General features: G+C 41.1%; 1 protein-coding gene across 1 annotated transcript; it reads right to left on the bottom strand.

Moving 5' to 3' along the window:
* Nucleotides 1-5,416: 5,416 nt before the first annotated feature.
* On the bottom strand, nucleotides 5,417-24,636 carry SHISAL2A (shisa like 2A). Its single transcript, XM_054638536.2, has 4 exons — nucleotides 23,985-24,636; nucleotides 16,222-16,361; nucleotides 9,960-10,037; nucleotides 5,417-5,931 (listed from the first exon to the last, which is right to left on the bottom strand). The coding sequence occupies exons 1-3, from the start codon at nucleotides 24,164-24,166 to the stop codon at nucleotides 10,006-10,008; spliced, it is 354 nt and encodes a 117-aa protein (XP_054494511.1). The 5' UTR covers nucleotides 24,167-24,636; the 3' UTR covers nucleotides 5,417-5,931; nucleotides 9,960-10,005.
* Nucleotides 24,637-25,988: the final 1,352 nt, after the last annotated feature.

Genomic DNA, 25,988 nt, shown 5'->3' with positions numbered 1-25,988 from the left:
CTGGTGAGTTAAAGTATTATTCCACTTCCCTTGTCTAAGGCTACAGATTGACTGTGCAGTGCTTTACAACTCCTTTTTTTATTTTTATTTAAGATATTGCAATATTCTGCATAACTTAGAAAATTACTTTATTTGACTTTATTACATGCTACCACTGAGGACTCTTCAGGCTCCTCACACTACCTGCTGTTGCCAAGCTGATAAACATGAAACACTGCCTGTGGATAACCTGCAAGGAATATGATTTGCCTCGAGTGGAACAAGCTCTCCAGTTGTGACGTATTAGAGGGATCTTGATGCCAACAGCCACCCATTAACATGCTAATCAGCACCAAGGGGAAGAGGCAAAACCACAAACCCAAAAACTCATCAAAGCTTGAAGGAAACCACAGTTTTAGCCCAGTGGTGTTGTACCAGCTGTACCAGCAGTTCATGCTCAGGTTCAGGACGTTCATCCTCAGGGCAGAGGTGAGGACCTACAGGACAAGTTACCACTTATGAAGTCACCACTTCACAATCTTTTTATCCAAAAGATTTATCCAGTCCTCATGACCTTTGCTTTCCCATCTCCTGCCTTCCCATGGTAACAGAGAAAATAAAAAATACGAAATATTCACAAAATATACCTTAGAAGAAACATATTACTCAGAGCTGATCTGTACATTTAGCCATTAGAGCCAACAACTTCAGCACTTGCTTTCCCAACTGTAGCTCAAACTGCTCTTATATTTTTTAAAAACACATGTATTGCATGAATACATAATCTATTTATTGAGTTACCTGTTAATTGTGGAGAGATTCTGAATTTGTTGTATTCATCATGAATAAATCCATATATTTCATTTGCAACTTCTGGCTTTTCATGCTGTAGGAAATACTCAGACACAATCTCACACGACATTAAAGTCACTGCACCATGTCTCTCAACATCATCAAAATAAGGAATCATCTCTGCCTAAAAGTGAAAAGAAAAATTTCCCAGGTGCATTATTTTCTCCTCTGGAGAAAGGATTTTGGGATCTTTTTTAAAAAAGACAAAATGAAAACCAACACTGGACTGAAAGGACAAGAATTTCCTTTACCTTTTAAAAAACCAAACACACAAATACTGATTCTCCCATTACTTTGCCTCACTTCTTTGCAGCTAAAAGATCTCTTTAGGAAAACCAGTAACTGAAGGGTGCAGCCATTCTATAAAGCTCAGATGAGGTGAAAAGATGAGTTTTGAAACTTTGCAAACAAGTTGCTCTGAGCCAATTTTCCCACAGCTGAATCTTTGCCTTGTCTGTTCTTGTTTCCCACAGGTAGTTATGGCATTGGCAATTTGAAATAACTTGCTGATATTCAGCATGTTGTTTTATTTCCTCTCCTATAATTGAGTTGTGCTGGTCTGACATTTTGATTCAGCACTATAAAAGAAGCTGATCCAATTTACTGAAATTTCTGTGGTTGATTCAAAAATACTGATTCAATTTCTCAGTACATTCATTAGGGGAAACATACTTAACCTCACATTTGTTTGCACAAACAAACAGCCATTCATCAGGAACAAGAGGAACATCTCACTCTCCCCAGAATAAGTCATAACTTTGGGCAGGCATGGATCTGACCTCAGGCTTGGTTTCCACAAGGCTTTTCTGTTTTGGAGTACAGTCCTATAAAGCCATTGCAGAGCCACTTCAGCACTCTCTTGACCCTGCATCAACACCTAAAAGGTTTCCACCTGCTCCAAGCTGTGTGAGAGAAGAGGGAGAACAGAGGCAGCAATAATGGCAAAGGAGCAGGTCAATGCAAGGTTTATTTGTGAAATCCAGATAATCATAGTAAACATGAGAACTGACAACACAAAATGTTCATAAACCAGCTGCTCACTTTCCTTTATTTCTGGAGACAAAGCGTGGCTCTTCCTTCTGCCCACCCTTTTGGAACAGATCCAGATTTTGCCTGGATGAGGGCTCAGGAGGTACAAGATGCTGCCCCATCAAGTCCATGCCCCTCTGCAGAAGTTCATCCACAGCCAGCCAAATCCTGAACAACCCATTTTCCCTCAAAACTTTCAGGTCACACTGTGTGACCCAGCTGGCAAAAAGTTCAGCACTGCTGATGGAGGAAAGAAAATAATCATGGTCCTTAATACCCTTTTACCACCAGCTTTTTTTAAACTGGGGGAAAGGAAAGCTGTGGTTTCAGAAGATACACTTCATCTTTAGTATCCTGAAACATCAGATGCAAAAAAGGTGCTTATATGCATCTCTTTGAACTTACACTGTTCCCACTAATCAATTTCACCACTCTGTTTTGCTGCTGCCATCAAAATGTACTCTCAGTATATAAAGCAAGGCTCTTCAACAGTTTTTTTCTAAAGGATGTGGGTTGGAAAATGCATAGGAATAATGGATAGGACTAAAAAGATGTTTTCAAGTGGCTGGTTTATAATACATGTGAAATCTAAATTTCAGTATATTGGCCTCAGACGTAGAGATTTCAGAAATGCCTGGGTAGGTTCTTCCCATACAAAGGTATTTTATACACACTCTACACACATCTCAGGAACTACAGAATGACAGGAAAGGGATGCTAAGTGCAATAATCCTGCTGAGCACTAGAAACCAGCACCTGTTCCAAAGACCCAGAAATAAATGGTGTAGGGAACTTGCAGAGATGGTTCTTCAGATGAGGTTTTCAACTTTTTCAATTTCTCTCTGCAGCAGAAATCTCTTTTTTTTGAACCAGACATCCTTCACCTGGCTCAGATTCTTCAAAAGCCAGTCCATTGTAGAATCCTCTCATCCTCTGCTTTTAATACAGTATTAGTGGATCTCTACCCCACTATTCACTATCTATTAAAATATGTACTTTTTCTGAAATTCCTGCAGTCCCAAACAAATGACTATGAAAATAACAAGATCACTTCAAAATCTATTGGACAATTTTTTAAATTCCTTACTTCACCTTAAAAGACAGGATTCCTGTGAGCTTCAGGATAACAGAACAGAACTTCAAAACTTCTCATTTTTATTCCTAGGAAGTAGCTGAATCTTTATGCTTTTCCTGCTTCAATTATTCCAAAACTTGAAGGATGTAACAGTTGTGAGGATCTCTAGCATTTGTCATGTTAGGAAAATCATTAAAACAGGCATTATTTTCATTCAGTAAAACTGACTTTTCTTTGGTCTTTCTTCCCTAATTCAAAAATTGCAAAGGATAAAGTCTTCAGAAATTATTTTAAAAGTGAATAATTAATTAAAAGTGATTATTATGAAAATCATTACATACTTGACTGATTGTGTGGCAGTATTGATTAGGTATTTTCTACTTAGACCCAAAGTCAGATTAAGTCACACAAGTGAACGGGCAGTTACTAATATTGCATTATCAGAGAATGGCAGGGATGACAAAAGTAGATCACTTTGCAGTGAGCTGCCACTTCTGCCAGGGTGACTCCAAAGGAAGAAGCAGCCAGGCCCAGAACTGCCAGTGGGGATCAGCCAGCCTGGTTGGGACCAGGAAATCCATCAGGGGCTGCTGCTCATGCTGCTTTGTTGGTGTCTGTGTGTGCACACACACAAACACACTTTCTACATCCCACAGTCTGAGAGGCCTATTTCACCCAACTTTGATTTTGTCCCTATGAATAGAAAAACTCCTCAACTTCAAAAAACAATAAAAAATGCTCACAGCAACTCTTGTGAGATTGAGTAGCTTCTGTATGGCTGATGGCACAACAGCCCTGAATTTGCTTTATGTGGTAATTTAAGCAATTTAAGCTTAAAATGTTCCCAGGGCAAAAATTAGGGCTATGTCTAACAAGTACATTAGGGCTTATTATGCCTATTAAGCACAGGGAGTCGCCCTTGTTGTGACTGCACATTACATTTGAAAGCTGTTCTGGGCAGTGTGCTGATTCCCTAATCAAACTTGTGTGGGAGGTACTTTTTGGTGACATTTAGAAACCCTCAATTACAAAGCAACTAGCTAAAAGGGCAAAGGAATGGGTTTTCCTAAGCACAGTGACAGAAAACAAAAACAGACATTGGGCATAACCAAAGAACTGGAAGCATTCTTTTTGCATTCTGTTTTTTACTTTTAATTCTGTTACTTTGGTGCCTTAAGAGACTCAAAATGAATAAATAGTCCAGTATCTGAGGGGAAAAATAACCTCGTTACTTGAGGAATCAAAGATTTTGAAATTGCCCAAGAGACAGAAATCAAAGATATTTTGATCTTGCAACATTCAAAATATCCATCTTGTTACTTTTAAGCATCTTTAGAATTTAAAAATTAAAGAAGTGCTGACTCAAATTTGTATGAAGTTAAAATAACTTAATTTTTTTTTCATCTTCCATAAATCTTTTATTGGTGGTTCAAAATGAAGCATATGCTTCCAGAACTTTTATCTCATGGCTGGCACCCTCCAAGGAAACCAGACGGCAAAACTCATAAATCCTTTCCCTTCTGCTCTTTGACAGTCCCAATCAAGAAAGTTATGAGGCTGGAAGATCAGGTTTATGTCCTGTTGTTATAAAAACATTTTCTTTATGCATCCAGTGTGGTTTCAATTTTCTGCCAGTCCATGGTGGCAAACAGCAGTTTAATGAGATATTATATACAGACAGCTATTGGAAGAACACACAGCACATTCTCTACTTCAATGGGAGGCACTGGTGTATTATTTCACACAAGAGCAGATGAGATCAGAAGCACTTTGGGGTTTTGATGCACAGTACCAGACAGCTACAGAGTTTCAATTTCAAGCACTATCACACAAAAAGATGTTACTCCCAAACAGTAGACAAGGATTCTGTCTTAACAAGTTGAAGTATAGCAACAGACAAAATTGACATGGTAGGTAAGTATTTTAGGCCTGATCTGCAAATGGAAGTTATAATGTCTACTGCCTTCATATCAACAGCATGGTTAAACAGTTTTGAAATTCTTTTGATCACTCACCTTAAAAAACCGTCACAAGATGAAAAGAAATCATTATCACTAATGTTCATGATTTCAAGACTGAAAGCTTGAAAGAACTGACAACTCAAATATGACAGTTAAGATTGTGTTGGCTGTTCCTAAGACTTCTGGAGAAATAAAATGTGCAATTAGAGCTCTTTGATTACCTGAAGGAAGCTCAACACTTCACAAATTAGTGCTCCAAACTGAATTACTACTGGAAAATTTTAGTTTGCTTCCCAAGAAATATTTCAACATGTTTTGATGAAGAGCCTGCAAAACAACTCTTGATGTTTATTTCAATTCATTTCAGTGTATACCAATGCCAGTGAAAACAGCTTAAATCTTAACTCCCCTACAAAAATTTATTCTTTATTAACTTCACCTTTTGTTAGAAAATTCTTCAAAATAATTTCAAGATTCACAAGAATCTTCTGAGGAAACAAAAGTGAGGGGAAATGATTAATTAAGAAAAATACAACACAAATGCCAGATTTTATTGAGGTACTACATTCACATTGGTTTGTGCACTGAACAGTCACATTTGGCTAAAGACAACCATGTTCATGACATGAAGACACCACACTGAGATGGCACATGGGGAAAGCTTCAAATAAAGCTTGGTCAACATGGTGTGCCAAACTCTGCTCTTCTTGACAACTGCATTATCTCACTGGAATTGCACGGGGTAGAGACAACTTGCATGAAAATGACTGAACAGCAGTAGCTGACATGTGCAAATCAAAACACACAACTTCTCAGAATAGCAACCATACACAGACACAGCCTGGCCCAGCTTCAGATTGGCCCTGGCTAGAGACAGGGGTTGTAAGAGCCAGGAAACACCTCTGGAAGAGTGAGTCAGGTTCTCGTGGCTTACAGTCACAGTCCATCCTTGTGCCTTAGGAAGTGTCTTGAAGTCACTTGGCTCTGGCAACAGCTTGTTTTGGTGGGGGCTTTGTCATGGATGCAGCTCTGTATCTGCAAAATACCAGTAACAGTAACGAGGTAGACTGAAGAAGGGATGAATTTTCCCCTACAAAAGAATCCAGAACAAACCACGCAGCTCAATCCATTTCACTGGCACAGATACTTCTTTCCAAGTATCTCATTATATTCCTAACCTTTATTAGGTGAAGAATAGCACCCCTAAAGTGCATTACTAGAGCTATGAAACACTAAGTGCCTCCTCTGGGGGTGTTTGTGGATGGGCAGCTCTGCTGCTCCTCTGCTGGGCAAGTGAGAACTTCCCCTTGCATGTGATAAAGGCCCACACACAATGGTGCTGAAACAAAACAAAAAAGGTTTTGTAGATAAAGACAGTCATTCACCTAGCATGTCTATGCAGTGCCTCTTGGAAAATGCACCACTAAAATCTACATCAAACCATGCAGTTAATTTCTTTTTAATGATAGACATACTTACAATGTGTGCCTTTAACCCTGAAAGACACCAGAATATATTCCAAACTACATTTGAGGAATTTCTATACAAAATAAATTGCTCAATTGCTCTACTGCTCATTTAAGCAGGATTGATTCTGAGGTAAAACACAACAGCTGTTGGTACAGATGGATTAAGAAGCAAATGCTTGTCTGGATATGCAAAAAAATGGACATGCACTGAAGTCTGGCTGGACAATTTCAGCTAACTCAGCTACTGACAGAAGTTCTGAAGCAGGAAATCTTGGGCTTGAGGCAGATGGCAACTAGCAGCAGGAGCATCCTAACCACCAAAGAACATCAGTACTGGTTCACTGAGAGGAATGATGCTCATCTGAGTTATCAGTGATACTTTTTGCAGATTCAAATTCTAGATTGTTTTCTGCTGAAGACTCTGAGGATAGTTACACATTCCTGATGAACTTAAATGAAAAGCTGAGACATACATGTAAAGTGAGATTTGTACACTTCCCCAGCACTGCAATCTGGCTGACAGCAGTGTGCTCTGGCAGCTGAGGAGGCAAACCCCATCTGGGATGTGTCAGACACCAATAAATGGCCAGCTGCTCAGAAGAGGGAGTTATCCTGCTGCATTGAGCCTTGCTGCAGTCTCACTGTGAATGAAGAGTGTGCTTCTGGGTTGCACAATTTAAGAAGGATGTTAAGGTACTCAAAAGCATCCAAAAGAGACCAACAAAGCTGCAGAAAGGGCTGGAAGGACAGGTGGAAGGAGTGTCCCATGAGCAGTGCCTAAGGACTTTGGGCTTGTGTACTTCAGGGACAAGGAGGCTGAGGGGTGACCTCACTGCCCTGTCCAGCTCCCTGAGGAGGGGAATGTGGAGAGAATGGCCCTGGCACAGGCTGTCCAGAGAAGCTGTGGATGCCCCATTCCTGGAAGTGTTCAAGGCCAGGTGAGATGGAGCTCTGAGCAACCTGGTCTACTGGAAGGTGTCCCTGCCCATGAGAGCAGGATTGGAAACAGATGATCCTGAAGGTCCCTTCCAGCCCAAACCATGCTGTGATTCTCTGATCTCTTCTCCCTGGTATCCAGTGAAAGGATGCATGGGAATGGTTCAAAGCTGCACCAGGGGAGTTTACACTGGATATTAGGAAGCATTTCTTTACTATTTAGTCAGCTTCTTCAATTATACTTGAGGACTTGGTTTCTTCTTTTTAACTACAGTACCTTGATTTTTATTCTATTTCACTTTTTTTAAATTTAGGAACATTTCTTGAGGGCACAGAAATAATTCTGAAAGGTAGTTTTAGCCCCAGAGTCTTGCAACTCTTCTCAGGGTGGTGTCATTCAAAAATTTTATTCATGTGCTCTTTAGTTCTTCAGCCAAGCTCTTACTACTTATCTGGGATAATGTGCCAGACACTTCCCAAGACATCCTTCTTCCCTCCAAAAATGTGCTTGAGAATGAGTCACTGAAAATTTCCCTTTTCATAACAATCTGTAATCACAGCCACTTGTTCCCACTTACCTGATAGGCAAAATTACCTTGACAAAGAGAGAAATTAGACTGATTTGTCATGATCTGTCTTCACTAAATCTGTGTCAGATTTTTCTTGTGCATAGGTCAACTACTTAATAATTTAATGTATTATCACTCTAAGTTAGAAGCAATGCCTTCATCTGCCTAGCTCCTCTCCTTTCCCTTTGTAAAGCTAAGAGCTGTGTTTGCCCTTTTGCTGGAAAAGAGCAAGCAAACAAACCTGAATTGTATGCTGAACTACACCAACCACAAGGGGTCCTGTTCCTAATTAAAACTCAGTGAATTTGGCAGAAGAAATATGCCTGCTAAAGGAAATCTAATTGGCACCTGTAGCTTTCTCCCAGCAGTAGAAATTTGCAACAACTGATGGACTCTCTGGCTTAATGCTGCACTGTGAAGTGGCTCTCCATGACAGGTGTGGGTATGAAATCTGCAGCAAGCACATGTGGAAAGCAGGAGACAAAAAACAACGAGAGACCTGGAATTTCTATCAGCACTTAGCCATATTATGTGTTGAAGTTCAGAAAAGATCCTTGCCTCCTTTTCCATTCTGAATCAGGAAGGAAAAAGGCTCACAGGCTAAGGACATAGTTTTCCTGGACTTAGCTCCAAATGAGATCTCAAGTATTTTCAGTCTTCACTACAATTCCAGCCTCATTTTGGCAAAAAAAAAAAAAAAGTTGTGTAATTAATACACAAAAAAAGCTGCCAGATCTTTTGGTCTTTATATAATGCATGCATTCAAACCCTACCCAAGTCCTTTGCAGCTCTCTCTCCATTCTCTCCCTGTAAGCAACAGTGGGTTAGCAGGCACCCTGTAAACATCAGCTTCTCTACCATGACAGAAAAGAAAGCAAAGAGAAGCATGAGGAAACGAGAGGCTCATGGCCTTCAAAAAGCAATGCCACATTCACAGAGCTCAGCTCATCTCAGTACTTGGTGCTTGCCTGGGATATTTTTGGATTTTCTCACTACAGACGGCTTTCTGACTGCAGGATCCATTTTAGTCTTTCCATGGCATTTTTCTCCCACAAGCCATTTCATTTGCAACAGCAGAAAAAAAAATGTGTGGAGGTGGTTAGGAGTTTTGAAATTAGTTTTGTTACACTTCAGTCTTTTTATAAGGAACAGGAGCCAAAATCAACTTGTTATGCTGATAAAGAGCTCTGAGAAAGATGCATTTGCACTTGGGATGCACAGCGTGGCTTTTTTTAAGGGTACAAGTGAAACAGGGAAGTCTTGACTCATTTACTTTCCTGCTCATCTGAAAACAGCTGCTGAGCAAATAGGACCACTTATTTTTCTTGTGCTAGACATTGGTGATCTGCAGCTATTCTCACATTCTGTGGCTGTTAAGCCATGAGCTTTCACCCCCTGCAGAAAGTAAAATGCATGTTTCATGCCATTTGAAGTCCTTTGCATTATTCATAAAGTCCTCTTAAGTCTGAAGTACAGCTCATCTGTATTGGGGTACATTTTAAACACTGTTCTGCATGGTCTGTGCCATAGGCAGTTTGACCTTTACACATTATTTCAGCATAAAAATCAACTTTCTTGCAAGATAACCCTCTCCAGTTCTGTAGCAAAATTTACCTGGCACTGATTCCTGCATCCCCAGGAAAACTGCCCAACAGAACTTCACTGCTTTCACCCTTCATCACACAGGAGCCTTTCTGGCAATTCATCACTAAAGAAATTCTTTTGAATAAGTTACAGTGTCTGCCTCCTCAGTAAGCTCTGGTGCACCCAGGCCAGCTCAGGGAAAGGACAATAACAGCATAAGGGAATATAATCTTGTCTGGCACATAACCATGATGGAGTATTCAGTGCCAGTAAATCTGGAAGAGATTTGTCTGGGGAAGGACTCTGTCCAAGTCTCTGCAGATACATCCCTGTGCAAGGACAGCATCAGGGCAGTGTATAAATGAATCAGCCAGAGACAGTTTGCCAGTGCTTTTCAAAAAGTTAAAAACCCACATAAAGAATAATTTTATGAAATCCTTGTAAAACAGAGTAGAGAGTACACAAATACTACAGAATAAGATAAAAAGAAACATTCTCATGGTACCTCTTTTCTTCATAACATTGGTAGAATCCATTCAGTGCCTCTGTCTTTAACATATCGAACTCCCTCTGGCCTCACTGTCTGTAAAACAAAGGCATTTTTAGAAGAATTAAGAGCATTATTCTTCCATCAGTTGCAAGTAGTAATACATAAATATGCCCACTGCACTAGGAAAACCACAGTTCCTGGAATCTTCTACAATTTTTAGATGAGACAGATTAAATCCATTCCACTTTGCATTCCTGGGCCTCAGGGAGGCTGCAATTATTAACTTGTGTTAAAAAGGAATAAACATCAAAGTGAAGAGCAGTTTAAGGAAGCAGCACCGTGGTATAAGCTGGGCTTGTAGCAGGAAATCAGAAAGTCTCCTGAAAGAAATTGCATTAAAATTTCCCATATTCGAGAAAACAGATGAGAAATCTCAAACTTTCATCCCTCTCCAAACATAATCAGTCACTGCTGCTTTCAGTCACCTTCATCCAGTGACCCCAAAGCTCTGAGTGTGTGTAGGGAGGCTCACAATATTTCTTTGCAAGTGTTACCCAAGTTTTATAGAAAGATTAACGTGATGACAGGAGCAGATAAAACTATTTTTAGTTAAGCATTTTACCAATTTCCCACCAAATCTTTAGTTCTGGCATCTCCCATCTTCTGAGTGTTTGGTTTTGAAGCCTAGTAGCATTTGAATATTGTTTTTCAGAGCACAACTTCATAGGTTAATGTAAGAAATAGTTAAAATTCCACCAGCTAACTGGTACAGACTCTTGCTTGGAGCAGAAGGGCAGGAATCTTTTGATTCAGTGCAGATAACTCGAGTTTGCCCATCTGAGCAGAGTAACTAAAGCAAAGGCAGCCTGCAGTGGATCACTGCAGGAAGGGAGGAGAGAGATACTCTGCCAGTTTTCACTGATCCCTGCTGGCAGCTGAGAAAACAAAGCTCTAGAAGAAAAGACTTTCCTAAATGCACTCAACTTTATTTCCTTTCTTACCTGATATTTGTTCTTTCATTCCCTTCCCACTATTCTCATTCTGTTTCCAGTCCTTATTTTCTGCTACTCTCCTTCCCACGATAGTGCCCACATCCATGAATAACAAATTTGGAGTCTCTCCTCCCATTTCTCTGCCCTAAATCTCAACCCTGTACATGATTCCCCCTCTGCCAGGCTCCCTGTCCATCCCTCTCCCCAAGCACCAGGCTTCTGCTCCACTTGCTGGCCCCCAGGACCTTCTCCATCCCCTCCAGCATCGCTGCCTCCCTGCCCTGCTGCTCCCAGCTCCATCAGTCCCATCCCTCTTCCAAAAGCTCCCAGGAGCATTCAGCTCCTTGAAGTTTTCTCTTTTATCTGCCAGCTCCAAAGCCTCTCCCTGCTTTATCCTGTCATCTAATTCTCCTTGTGGAGCTCATCAATCTTCCTCCCAGGCCTCCCTGGATTTCCCATTACCCTTTAGTTCAACACTGTCTTTGACCTCATTTTCCGTTTTCCCAAGTGTGGGCCAACACAAAGAGACAGAAAAGATAAACTTAACTGGGCAGGGTACTTTTCTCCAGCCAGTGTGTGGGGAAGGGATTGAAAAACAGATTCCCTATATCCAAAAAGGGATGAAAAGTTGAGAATGCTAAAATTTTAATTTTATAAGAACCTGAAGCAAAGCAGATTGAGAAAGGGGAATTATTTGTTGTTGATGTGTTTTGAAAGCTGAATTTTATTTTCTTTTGTTTGAATTGAAAAAAATGCAATTTGGTTTCAAAAATGCAAAAACGGGATTTGGTAGTTTAGCATTTTTAAAAATCTGCACAACAGTATTTAAGCTAAGATCTTAGTTGAAAACAACTGAGTTATTTCAGCTGGGAAAAAAAACAAACCCAAAAAGAAGAAAAAAGAATTCTTAGCAGTTACAGAGGAAGGCACTTTATTTTTGAAGCCTACAGCAGCTAGGGGTATATTTGTAGTAAAAAACATCCTTCCTAATGAGCTGCAAAAATCTTGCTGCTACAAGAAAGTCTGGGAAATTTAAAAGCTAAGGAGTCCAATAAAGACATTTCAAAATCCAATCTGTTCTAGTGATGTACCCTTCCATTAAACTTGAATTCCCAGCTTTAAAATGGAAATTTTCTTCATTTCATAAAAAGAAGGCAAAAAAAAGTGGTTTTTTCCAACAGTTGAGCCCATTGGCTGATTTTTTCCGATACAGAAATCTGAGGTACATGATAAAAGTAGCCTAACTGGGGAAATTTAAAGCCAGCTACAAGAACACCAAACAGTTGAAATTACTCCTAAACCTAGAAGGCAAAATTATGGGTGTACATTCCAAAAGCCAAGCAGTGCATCTGAATTCAGACAGCAGCTATCTGCTTGCACAACCAATAGTCAGAAATTGTACTGAGCTAAGAAAAACAATGTGTGAGAGTTTTGTGCTTTTTCATCAAAATACCTGAATATTTAATATATGTGAATAACTCCCCATGAGGAATCTTTGATTAAGGAGAGAAATAGGGACAGAAAAGTCATCTGGCTATTTTTCAAGCTGTGTTTTTCCTTGTTATGAAGTGAAACCATGAACTTTTGCAAATTGTGATGTCACTGCTTTGCAAGAGCAAGGAATTAATAACTTCTATTAAAGCACATCTTCCCTAGCACTTACAATTAATTTACAAGGCCACAATTCTTTCACACTCCAACCCAAAGGTCCTTGTCTGACTCTGAACACATTTACAGAGGTCTTCCCGTGCTAAATTTTAAGGGAGAAGTATTAGTTATCATCATAAAATGTAATTTGCTATTCATGCTTTGCAGTGGCATGGAGCACTTCATCTCAAAGGTCTTTCCAGACCTGGCAGAAATACCAGGGCAACTCAGAAAATGTGATTAAAAACTGTTTGGGTCATCAAGGCGGAGAGCCTCTCTCCACCTTTTATATCTGTGATGGCAAAGCCCATTCTCAGGGGCCAGCAGAGATGATCATTCCTCTCCCATCAGCTGCCTGGTCAAGGCAAGGGTATGGGGAAATCCAGAGGCACACCTTTTCCAGGGGTGCCTCTGAATTTCCCCTTTCCTGCCTGTTTACCACTCCCATCCTGATAATTATGCAATATTTACTCAGTCCTCCTTATCCTGCACTGTGGGGATGTTCCAGCATTATTCATTCAGCCTTAATGAAACACTTAAAATCCTGTGAATTCTAGCTTCCCACATAGGGAAGAGGATAAACCTTTTGCAGAAAGAAAAGTTTTTTGTTAAAAGAAGAACAAAGCACATGGCCAAATTCCCTTTCACCTTGAATAAATACATCATGTTTGCATATTCAGGCTTGGATTTCTTCTCTTCTTGGAGCCTTCTTTTACCACTACTACTCATCCCCAGCCTTCAAATGGGAGAAACAAAAACATCTACAATGAGTTCAATGGAAAATACTTTCTCTTGGAAAGAGCTTAACAAGCAACTGAGATGCAGGATCTTCATTTATATGTGTTTGCCTGCACATACTGTCTTGCATATTACAGACCAACTCTGCACTCTACAAATATAAATGTCTGACTCCAGTAACATTTAAGTAGTTCTTCCTTGTCTATATCAGTGGCTGAGCTCATTCTTCCTGAAATTCAATGCTCAGATTAAAATGTAAATTTTTGCTAGGGCTAAAACACCCTTAGCCAACTCAAGAACCCAATCTCTAACACTCAGTGCTGATGCTATGGAAGATCTGTGCTGATGCAATGGAAGATCTGTGCTGATGCTATGGAAGACCATTTGTTTAAGGTTAAACAGAGGCAAATTCCAGTTGATATGCCTTTTGTAGAATCAGAAACTTTAATAAAGGGCTTCATATTCAGTTTATTGTTAGATTTATCATTGATCTGGATACTGTTTCTGTAAAAATTCAACCACTCCACTTCTGTATTTTGGAGATCTTGGATGAGCCTAAGAAAAAGAACAATGACCAACTTTTGTTATTATGTGAGATAGGGAAAGGCATAAAATAACCAATTGTTTGTTTAATGAGATATGAAACTCCAACTGAGCTGATGTATTATGGGTGAAATTGAATATAATAAAAAATACTACTTTCAAAAATGAGTGCTCTCTGAGTGCTCCAGGAATCCAGATGCTGCACAACAACTAGAGTGTGACACAGCCTTCATCTAAAGGCAAAATTATGCCAGTTCAGAAAAAGCTGTGTTGAACTGAGTTCATACTTAAAACTCACAGCCCTCAGGCCTGCAGCTTTCTGAAGCGTCTAAAAACTGTTCTAATTTTTAAATTTGTTTTTATTGCTTATGTACAGTTATCCTGCATTCTCAGAAGAACTGAAAGATGAGGAGAGAGGCTGTTTTTATTTTCTCCAGGGCTGCAAGCAGCTAACCAGCCATCTTGTCAGACACTCAGCCCTTGCATGACTTCCATGCAAAAGAAAGCCAAGTATGATGAAGGCAAGCACTCAGGCTTGTCAGTGAAATCCTAAAACATTTCTAAAGATCTCTCAACCTTGGCAAAGCAACTGGCTTTCAATTTCCAGCAACCCACCTCACCAACAGCCAAAGCTATGAGAACTTGGGTGTGAAATAATTTTCATTTGAAGCAGCCAAAGAAGCAGAATAATAAAAGCAAAAACCACAAGATGAGAGCAGTCAAACCCGTGTTTAAATACAAAGGAATTTGTCCAAGCAAAGCTCCAAACCACACAGAAGATGGCTGGGAAAAAGCAAAGATCCCTCAGCTTCCCAGCCTCAGAAGGTTCAGAATTGTGGCTTGGGATGCCTACATGAATGCTGGGTCATCAGTGGGATGCTGTTCAGCTCATCCTCCAAAGAGAGGAACAGCCTTTGCCACCCAGGCAGGATGTGGGTTTGCAGCAGGGCTCAGGTCCCTACAGAAAGATGGAATTGCTTGGCAGCAGAGGTGCAGTAGCACCTGCCTCCTTCCCAGCTCCGCACGTGCCAAACATGTCTGGCACAAAAATAAAAGGCATGAGAAATACAGAACTGCTGTCCTGGCAGTGGATTAAGAGCTGCTGCCATAGCAGGAAAACCCGAGGGAAGAAATTGAACAGCAACATGTTCAAAAACATAATGCCTGTTTAGAATTAAGACACAACCATCTTGTAGAGGAGCACGAGAGCATTTTGTTCATCCCACCCAAGAGTTTATTTAGGCTGTTCTAGCTAGCAGGTCTTAATTCCACTCTCTCTCCAGGATAGTGTGAAGTTTTCAATTTGTAGATTAGTAGCAGTTTGCTGAATGTGTGACTTCAGCAGCTTGCTCACCTCACACAGCTACAAAGGAAGGCTTTGCAGTTCTGACAGCTCTATGAACCACTTTTAAACCAAAGCCTGCATTCTCTGGAGAAGAAAATTACACAGAGGAAGCTTGATATGAAGTGGACTGTGTTAACTAGACACTCAGGAGGGGGCTTACTGCTCTATAATGAGCTGTAATTACACTAACTCATTGGTCATTTACTGCCATGCAGGTGTAGAAGCATTTTAAAATAACAAGTAAAGAGAAAACTTGAGCTGAGTTTTTTCCTAGCATTTGTTGAATTTCCAATGCCTACATAAGGACAACATTCCTTCTATTTCCTACAACTTTATTGGTTGAACTGCTGAAACAGTTCATTTAAATATTTAGGAAGTCCAAGACAAAGGGTGAAACTTATCACACCCCATCTTGCCAAGGGAGATTTCACAAATGTAGTGAGCTGGAGCAGCAGCAGCAGTCATTTTCCCATGTGAGAGGGTTAGTGCAGACTACATGCACTGTTCCTGCAGGCATCTGCTAACATAGTCTGGGCACAAAGGCATGGACTACCTCTAATGAAACAGAGTTTTAGAATTCAAAGTCAGGAAGAAAGGAAAAAAAATAACAAGAATGACCTCTCTCTGTCACAAGAAAATACACTTGAACTCTCTCCTGAGATTCTTATTCCTAGAATGAATCACTACTATATGTTTATGTACTCTTGACAGGAAATCCAGAGCAACTAAATCAATAAGTCTCTTCCTGATAAAGGGGCTAATTTACTCTCACCCAGTATTGCAAACTTCTACATTTTTCCTACTACTAAATAAATATACTAAGCTTGTGCTAAATGTTTTGAATTTGGTGCAGATTTCACAGAGCAGGCATACAGCAGGACAGCTTGATTACATCTTGACATTCCCATCAGAAAGAAAACACACACTGTTGGATTCCTCCACATCCATTTAAAGACAGAGTAAGGCTTTTCCTCTGCAGGTGATAATGCACATCAATAACAACTGGTCTTACCTGCTGTCTGTAAGCTCAAACCAGTGTCAAGTTTGCTGCGTGGCTTGGTGCTGATAAACAGGTAACAGAGAACACACACAGTGATGATAAAAGCAAAGAGGACCACTGCTGCTATTGACAGGCCCACGAGTGCTCCAACACTAAGAGAGAAAAACAAAAACAATTAAGTGTACAAACAGCCCAGAGGACCCATTAAAACAATGGTCAAGGTGAAGTCTGGAGTTTACTTGTACTCAGGCATTGAAGTAACTCTGTATTCACTGTAAATCAAAGTTTAGAGCTCAATACTGCAATTGCATAAACTGCAGTTATTTCACTGTCCTCAGAAGGGTCAATGTCATTACACAGCAGTTGAACATCCGGCCCTCAGTGACATTTCATGCATATTACTCCTGAGTCTGACATAAAGTGTATTTATGAAAATCAGAAATAACGTCATGCAGTAACTGATATCAGTGACATCAAAAAGTTCTTCAGTGCATACACTGAGAGGGATTCTAGGGTTCCAGGCAGCTCAAACTCCATGACTATTAAAGCTGTATTTTCAGTCTGAAATGCCATTTTTATAGTATAAAAACCCATGCAATCTATGTTATTCAATTCTGTTAGCAGCTCTGCAGAGCAGGGTGGAGTACTGTGATTGCTGTTCTGCCTTTGCATAAATGAAATAAATCTCCAATCAAGACTGGAGAAATTCTCCCATGATCTTTGTCACAGTAAAAGGAAAACTAAAGCTGAATTAGTTTACTCACAATATCAAAGGCATCAAAGAAGCAGGAATGAATTACTCTGGAGGCCAAACATGCAGTACTATATGTAGATTTTACCAAGGTGCTATCCTGCAGAATAAAAGCTACTTTATACATCTCCCATAGGGATACAGTGATACAGTATATGTATACACTGAAATCTCTCCTGATTTCCAGCCCTTATTTTCAAGTCTTTTCCTAATATAAAATTCTCATGATGAAATAAAGGATCCAATATAATACAGACTAGCTATCATTTCCTACACTCTCCTGGGCCATTTGATGCCTTCCATGTTCCAGTCCTCTATTCTACAGTCCATGACAAAGATTCTGACTTCTGGTGAAATTAAACAGCAGCTTTTTGGTCACAGATGAGGAGTCTGAGGACTGAGAATCCTTATATTACTGCTCTGGTATATTTACAGTTTTGACAGATGTCAAAAGGACAGAAGAGAGATGAATGTCTTGAATTCTACAAGCTCCATCCTCTAGTCATAAAAATGCCTTTATACATCACTGCCATCAGGGAGAAGTGAACTCTACTGTGGCCTTGCAGGAAGATGAGAAGAATTCTGCCTTGGGATGTTTTTATGAATTTTACATTCAAGATACTGCAAAGCTTCTCTACAAGCTCCCACAGCACCAGCACACAGATATGTCCACAGGAGAAATTCTTAAAATCAGCAGGATGAGAACAGCAGATATTGCTATGACTTTCACATGAGGTTTTCATTAGTTACTGGTCAGATTCAGTAATGAAGTTTGGGCAACATTTAGCTCCATGCACAGCTAAAATAATTTGTTATCAGCAAAATGGTTCTGCAAAGAACAGCTTTACTCTTCTGAAGATTTTTCATGGTATTTATCATCTGCATTAAATAGGATATCCTGATGTGTTTGTGCATATATGTACATATTAAGCAAATTTTTCCTTACTGTTTTTTGGCTCAAACAAAATTTGCAGGCAAGCAATATTCTGCTTACTATGGAATCTGAATATGACCTACACTCAGAGATCTCACCTGGGTTCTGGCCTTATTTTGCATTTTCACTTGGAACACCTTGACCCAAATAGACAAAATAGAAGACATACATATTACAGAAGGCTGAATAGCCATACAATCAGGTGATACAACCAAGGCTCTTCAGAAACAGTTATTTGTGCTTTTTTGTCATGACAGTACAAGCTTTATTGCAAGATTTCATTTAAATTCCAGCCCACAGAGCAGGACTAAGGAGGTTCTCACCATTATGCAAACATTAAGCAGAGTCAGCTGCCCTAAAGCCAAATAGATCAAATACATATTAATGATTATACATTTTTCTATTTAGACATCTGTTCCTTCTTGGCTGTAGCTCTTCTCCATGCAGTTGTAGAAGATGACATGGACAATACAGTTGTGTATTGCAGAGCACAAAGAATTTTCAGTATCACTACACAACTTGTGTAAGATGCTTTGGGAGTTACAAAAGGAAAAGGCAAGAAAAACCTGAGGAATTCTCCAGGTCAAAGCTCATCATAGGTTATGTGCTACAAGAAATGTTGATCATGCTCCAGCAGCAAGATGAGAAGATCTCACCAGCATCACAAAACCAAACAGATACTCTGATTCCACTTCCTGAATGAATCAGGAATCAGGACAATGTGTACTTACTCTTTTTAAACACACGATGTTTTGCTACCAGATTGTTCTCAAACTGCTGAAGCCGTCAACCCACAGAGAAGGTATAATTAAGTTCTGTAAGATTAATTTTCGTTCAAGTTTGGGGATGGAGGGTTGTTTCTTAATTAATCTAATTCAGAGAAATTTAATATCTCTTCCACAGCTCTGAATACTGACATTTCTTAACCAGAATACAATATTTTCTTTCATTCTTTACATATTAAAGCTGTTATTAGAAACAAAATACCAAATAACTATGATCACTGATCACTTTAACAATTACACTCCTGAAAACAAAGACAATCTTACAGCATGTCCTCTAGATTCTACAGCAATCACTATGGTGCTGCATATCTGCTTTAAAAAGTCCTTGCTAAAAGCATTTTGTCAGCTTCCATTCTTTACTTTAAACGCTGTCTGAAGGCCACATAGTAACAGTCTATGGGTCTCAGGGTGTGTCTTTGAGATCAGTCTGACAGCAGAGACACCAAACAAGCAAACTAAAAAGTCCCTCTTGCCCACAGCTGTGGCCTCATTAGTGAGCAAACCCTCCTGCATTAATAACCCACTCAACCCCAAAGCAAACATGTTGCATAAAGATGGCAGTAAAAGCTATGGGGTAGCTGTGACACGAGCAATGTTAAGTTTGGTAGGAGATCCAAACAGAACTCTCCCAAGTTATTTTCCACATAAAGATAGAGCCATACCACACATTTCACTGCTGTTACACTGAGTGCCACTTCCAGGCTTGCAGTACAGCCAAAGGCTTCACTCAGCAGAGGCTCCACTCTGCCAGCAGCCTCCCCAGGGATCCCCAGGCTGTGTCCAGAGAGCTGCTGAGCGGCTCCATCGACCTGTCTGCCAGTGGATAATCAGCATCACACCCCTACAGTTATTTTTAGTTCATAACATTAGCCCATCCACACCATCAAAAGCCAGGGAAAATTTAAATATTGGCTAAGCAGAGGCAGTATTGCCCACTGATAGACTGAAAGGAAGCTCATGAGTCACCCGGATTCGAGTAAATCAAATGTTCCCAATGCCATTGTTGCAGTGACGTGTCGTTCACAGTATTTGCAAAGCACACAGATAAATATTCTTGAGAGACTGGAAGAATGGGCACAGAGAAACAAAAGGCTTGCTATTTTGGAAAGCCAAAACAGATGCCTGGAGGTTGGTACAGCCAAGCAAAGCTTGGCCTCAGTATTAGGCCACCATGTAGGTATTAATTAAGAAGGCATTTTGAGTAAAACCTATATGTGGCTTGACAGAATTTTAATCAAATATGTATTATTACATGCAACTTAAAAGATACAGCTTTGGAATGGATATTGGAATTCTATTTGATACTAAAAGAGGCCATTATAAAAATAAGACTTCCTAGAAGAGGGACAAAAATAAGCATTAAATATTTTAGAACAAAGAGAAACAAAAAGGCTGACTGAACATAGCTGCTTCAGTTCAGTACAAATACCACATGTTCAGCATTTCTCCCCTTCCACTCAGCTTGGGAGGTAAAGCAGATGTGATAACTGCATGGGCATGCACAGCACACTGCTCTGGAGGCTGAGCTGCTCAGTGTTTGGCTCACTGGTGTTTTATAGCATCTGTGTTTGTGGATTCAAAAGCTGAATAACCTTCTGATGAATTCTGCCTTTTCCTAATATTGCCTTCCCTGTTCCATGGGCTCCTGACAACTGTAAGAGACAGCAAAATGCATCCTTCCCTCTTCTTTGAGGAAATAAGTCTTTCAAGATCTATGATTAAAAAAAACCCCAAATTTTATTATTTTATTTAGAAAAAAAATTATAAGTCAGAAATTAATAATATTATTAATTATATATAATAAATTTTGCAGAAAATGTGAAATGTGTCAGAGTTGCTCAATAGTCTATTATCTATGATAGTCCAGCAGCTCCCAGTACAGCAGGTGTTTGGATGTTGTCAAATATTGGAGTTTTTGCAGAAGTGGGAGGGGAAAAGAGGGTTCCATGTTGCTAAGGGAATGGGCAGTGTCTAGTTCTAAACATAGTACAGGCAGTAGAGGATTGGCAAGAGTAAAGAAGAGCATAGGCTAGCAAGAAACTATTGATTAGGGTTGCCAAGGCTGCTGGCTTCTCCATGAACTGCTCAATCAGAGCTGGAGGCCAACAGGTCTGGCCATGTCCATCCCACAGCAGGAAAAACAGATGGGAAACGTGCAAGAGTTTCCTGCAATTCCACCTGGTGTGCCACCAAACTGAAGGAACCTCTGAGATACCACCAACCACTTGTGGTGCACTCAGGCACTGCTTTCAAAGACCTGGGGGAGTCAAGCAAATGAAGATTTAGGAAAAGAACCCCCAAGTCCTGGAGTACAGCAAAACCTAAAAGAGTTCCCCCATCAGAGCCTCCTAGTCCTTTCCCTTCCATCTCCAGACTTACCTTGACTGGTTTGCCTAACTCTTGTTTAGTTTTAAATCTTAAGGGTTTCATGTCTTAAAAGTGTGTCCTCAAAGGCTGAAAGAAGCATTTTAAGGATTGTTTTATCATATGGCTGTTACCAACCAATATCAGTAAGAGTTTATTGATCATCAAAACATTCTGAGAGGGCAAAAAATGTTGGTTTTATGTTTACTTTAAACTACTAATTGAACTGTCATGTGAAAATGTATACAGTTCTCAAAATAATGTAATACTATCATGTTTATAACACTATAGTGTTAATAACTAAAAGTTATTCTATTTGTTACTGAAAACACGTAGGAAGTGATTAAATTCTAACCACTCACTAACTTTGCTTAGAGAGGTAAAATGTATTTAATCACCTATTTTCTACAACGAATATAGTCATTTATGGTAGGAATTAAGCACAACCAAAACTCTACTAATGGCAATTTCCATGAGACTTTTCAGCAGCTTAGGGCTACTGCAGAAAGAAAGAAAAAGAAATCCTTAATTTTCAAAGTTTGGGCCCAAATTTCTGACTTAGATGAAGGCTAAGCTGTCATTTCTCAGATCCTACAAAATCTTTTTAAAGGAAGAGCTTTCAGAGAGGTATTTAATAAAAGCCTCTCCTGGGATTCAGTTCTTGGAGGTAGTTTTTGAGAAGATGAAGCTTTAAGAGTCTTCACTACAACATCCAGATGAGACATTGTGATGCAATATTAACTTATTCCTTCAGTTTTTCTGCCATCCTGAGAAGGTTTACTGTGATTGAAACAGTCAAAGGTTATGCAAAAATATAGCATTAAAACAGAGCATTTGATAGCAGAAGTGTAAAAAAGGACACTTGGAAGTGTCTTCTCACATCAGAGAATCCAAATAATTGTGTGTCTGTCACAGAGGTGGATGGCTGGGAGATCCCCACAATCGACCCACTCTTTACACCAGACAAAGCAGATTTTAGGTAATAATACATTAAATATTAGATCAGATAAATAAAAATAGTAAATCCACAGTACTGGACAGCATTAACTCAGGAGCCCTGAGGGAGTTCACACGTGGAGCTGCAGAGCTGCTGGCCGAGGTGCTGAGGGTGTCTGGCTGCACGGTGCTGAATCTGAGCCCGCCTACGATACCCAAGTTCACTCTCCCCAAAATGAGGGACAGGTCCTTTGACCTCTACCCCCAGTCATCTCGTTACCATCCACCCCAGGGAGCTGATGGCATTTACAGCTTCCTGACATAAAATCTTTAATGAAAGGATCAGCATTAGGAGGAGGGGAAAACACTGCCTTGTAAACCTGCTGGAGTCTATGAAGTGTCAATAGGCGCACGGATAGAGGAACCCAGCAGACAGAGTTACGTGTCTCAAAAAGCCTTTGGACAAAGCCTTGCACTGAAAGTGGAGTTAAAAAGATGGAATTTATATAGGATTAGGGAAAGGTTTTGCTACAAATTTAAGGGGCTGCTTAAAAGCATAAGGAGCAATGTGCAAGGCTTGAGTCGTCCCTTTTCAGTGTGAAGAAATGTCACTGAGACTGATTTTTATTCATATCTTCATCTATGACCTGGTGAAGAAGGAAATTTGAGTTTCTGATGATTCTAAGCTCCTACAAGCAATCAAATGCTGAGGGCAAGGAACACTACAAGAAAACTAAGTGAGCAGGCAAAAGTGATATACATGAGTTTCAGTGTACATAATGTAACATATAAAGAACAAAACCAAGCCTACATAGCAATAAACTCAGAACAGGCAGTTCTGAACTCCAGAAAAGTTTTAGAGTCTTCAGTGAGAGCTCACTGAAATAATGGAGTCAATGTGAATGGCATAAAAAGACATTAGCACATTGGCCACCAACAGAATGGAATTGAGAGGAAGACTGGAGGCAACATTTGGCCACTCTGTAGAACCTTGCCACACCCACACCTTGGGCATGCAGCTCCAGATTATGCACCTCCAACATCAGCCCTGTGGACTGAAAAACAGTATGGATGAGATGGAACCAAAACGATGGGTGTGACACAGCATCTGCCTCAAGGATAATCCAAAAGCTCTTCTGTTTGAAAGGTGAAAGCTGAGAATAGATGCCCCAATTGCTCACAACATTTTAAACACTGTGCATAAACTGAACTTGCAATTGCTGTTCACCAAATCTCACAATCTGAATACTAGAGGGCACTCCAGAAAAGTAGTAGGGAACAGTATAAAACAGATAAAAGGATCTATAGTCAAACAGCAGGTAGTGACTGCTGCCACCAGGGTTGCAGAAGCAGACGGTATAAGCAAGCCCAGAAGGGGATTTGACAAAATCAAGGATAATAAGAAGTCCGTAAGAAACAGAGTGGAAGCCCCACGCAGAGGTGTGACACGGCCAGCCTGGGTGCTGAGGAGCCCGAGGGGAATCAGGCACAAAAAGCAGCCGGGCTGGCTGGTGCAGCCCTCCTTGCCGCTGCTGGAGATCCGGCCAGAGCCAGGCGGATCCCTGCACTATCCCGGGAGAGCACCAGGCTCATTATCTGCCCCTTCCAAGTGGAAAGTTACGTAGTGCTTTATCTTACATGGTAAAGTAGCTCAAGTCACTGGGAACTTTATGGCACGCAGCATCTTAGGCGCTCAGGCCCCGAGACAGCCGCTCCCCTCACGCCCGAAGGGCGGGAGACGCTCCGGATGCTCTGCCAGAGGCATCGAGCGTTTCCCAGCCTTCCTTCCCAAGACCACGAGTTATTTCCTTCAGAAACTACCCTGGCACGAACACGAGTCTCTCTGGGATGAAGATGCATCTCTACCGCTACTCTCGGCGGGACAAAGGCAGTCTGAAAGTGCCCGGCTACAAGTACCTCACAAACACACACCCGAGCCGAGCTCGGGCGACCACGGCTCTCCCGCCCGGCGCCTCTACCCCGGCAGGCACCGCCGCTCCCCTACCTGAGCCACCACATGTAGCTGTGCTCGTAGGGGAAGAAGCTGTGGGGGTCATCGCAGCAGTACTTGACGTCCTGGAAGCCGCAGCAGAACACGGCCCGGGCGTCGCCGCCCGCCCGCGGGCAGCTGAACCCGTTCACCAGCACCTTGTCGGCGTTGAGGTAACTGCTGCACTCGGCGCTCATGGCGCGGCCGCCCGCCCGCTGCCCGCCCGGCGCCTCGGCTCAGTGGCACCCGGGCGGGAGGCGAGGAGAGGCGAGGCGAGGCGAGGCGAGGCGAGGTGGCTGTGGCGGGCGGAGCCGGACGGGCAGGGGGCTGCGCTGGCGGCGGGGACCGCCGCGCCCACTGACCGCGGGGCCGCCACAGGGCGGGGAGCGGCGGGAGCCCTCAGGGCAGGCGGCGGAGGGCGGGAGAGCGCCGTGAGGGGCCGGCCCGTCCCGGGCTGCGGCTTCAGAGGCTGGGGTACGGCTGGAGCTCAGCGCCGGGTCCCATGTGGAGGAGAGCTTTTAGGGGTCCGTCCTTACTCATAGCCTGGGTGTGGTCTCAGGAAAGGCAAAACAGGGAGAGCACGGGGAGGGATCGCACTTCTGTAAGAGTCAGGCCCCCTTGGCTTGATGAGGGGGGAAAGCTCCAGCTCAAAACCAGGCTCAACTCTTAAAGATGCGCTGCGCAAAGTGAGAGGATGAATGACAGTGATGTGGCTGGTGCAAAGACTCCGGAAAAGGGGAGATCAGGAGAAATCGAGTGTTGAATATCAACAAAGAAAAAAGAAAAGATGACAGTGAGATTTTGTGAGTTGGAACTTCATCACTTGAGTTGTTCTGATGAAATCAGATATAATCAGATCAATTATTTTCATTATAAAATTGAGGATTGACTTATTTGGAATGTATACAGGAAAATGATCTACCAAAGACCACAAGGCAGCCTTTTCACCTCAGTTGTGTCAATAACGTCAGTACTTGTTAGGATTTAATTGTGTGTCTTGTGTTCTTTGAGATTAAGAGACCAATCTCCTGGTCATTAAGTCACAAAGACATGGGAGGTGTTTTTCTGTGGTTGAGGAAAGTCTCTAATGAGGGAGGGATGGCTGAATCTCAGCTCAAAAGCCATCAGTTGGTTGCCTGGATCATGTGTATGAATCAGTCAGCTAAACATCATGTGGTGTGGTGGAAACCAAGAAGTGCTGGGGTAAATGTCATGGATTTGGAGCCTGATTCAAGACTTTGTGAAGTTGCCAATCCTGTGTTCACAACAGAGACCTAAGTCTTACAACTTCCCAGGATGGAGAAGTGTCCAATACCAGTCTTATAGATATTAATCTCTTGAAATGTTTTTATGTACCTTGTTCAGTTGCTAATAACTGTTTTCTTCCAAAACATGAAATGCAATCCTTGTGTTTCTCTCTGATTCTCTTTATCTGTCTGGGACTGGTTTTTTCTTTGTCTTATAGTTTCTTGATCTGTTTTCACTGAGGTTCTGTTCATACCTGAATTCAACAACCAGGGCAGAGAATCATGAACCCTGAGTCAATCAGTTCATGTTTTCAAGACAACATTCCCAAATCAAGTGGTCAAGAGACTTTCAGGAATAGAGAACATTCTTGGTTGTTTTTGTATTTCACACTGCTGTTTTACTTTTGGACATTTTTCTCTCATTAGTCAGAACTCAGATAACTATTTTCCTCTCAGAATTGTTACTACAGTGATGTGGAACAAATAGAATTACCCATCCCAGTTTTATGCTCAGTCTTACACAAACTTGGATTCATACTTAATGAGTATAAGATAGACTCCATGTCAGAGTTGGAGTAAAGGTGAATCCTTTGTCCAAACTTAAAGAAATTTAAGTTTCAAAGAAAGCTGAAATGTTCTGGGGTGACAGCATCTTTTTTTGTTTGTTTGTTTTATCAATCAGTATACTTATTTACACCAGGCAATCAGTTTGTATTTGCCGTGATTACTGGGTGTCAGTAATTAGTGTGCTTTCTTGTTGCAATTATTTGGA

The sequence above is a fragment of the Agelaius phoeniceus genome, chromosome 8 (assembly GCF_051311805.1).
Source record: "Agelaius phoeniceus isolate bAgePho1 chromosome 8, bAgePho1.hap1, whole genome shotgun sequence".
Lineage (NCBI taxonomy): Eukaryota > Metazoa > Chordata > Aves > Passeriformes > Icteridae > Agelaius > Agelaius phoeniceus.
The sequence above is the reverse complement of the archived record's forward strand: the minus strand, read 5'-3'. Positions and strand labels throughout refer to the sequence as shown.

Bases quoted from the DNA above. Each gene is read 5' to 3' on its own strand.
- SHISAL2A (XM_054638536.2), bottom strand. From the start codon at position 24,166: ATGAGCGCCGAGTGCAGCAGTTACCTCAACGCCGACAAGGTGCTGGTG. The intron at 16,362-23,984 runs GTAGGGGAGCGG...TTTCTCTCTTAG, and splicing joins AGCTACATGTGGTGGCTCAG to TGTTGGAGCACTCGTGGGCC. The intron at 10,038-16,221 runs GTAAGACCAGTT...TTTGTTTTACAG, and splicing joins TTTGAGCTTACAGACAGCAG to ACAGTGAGGCCAGAGGGAGT.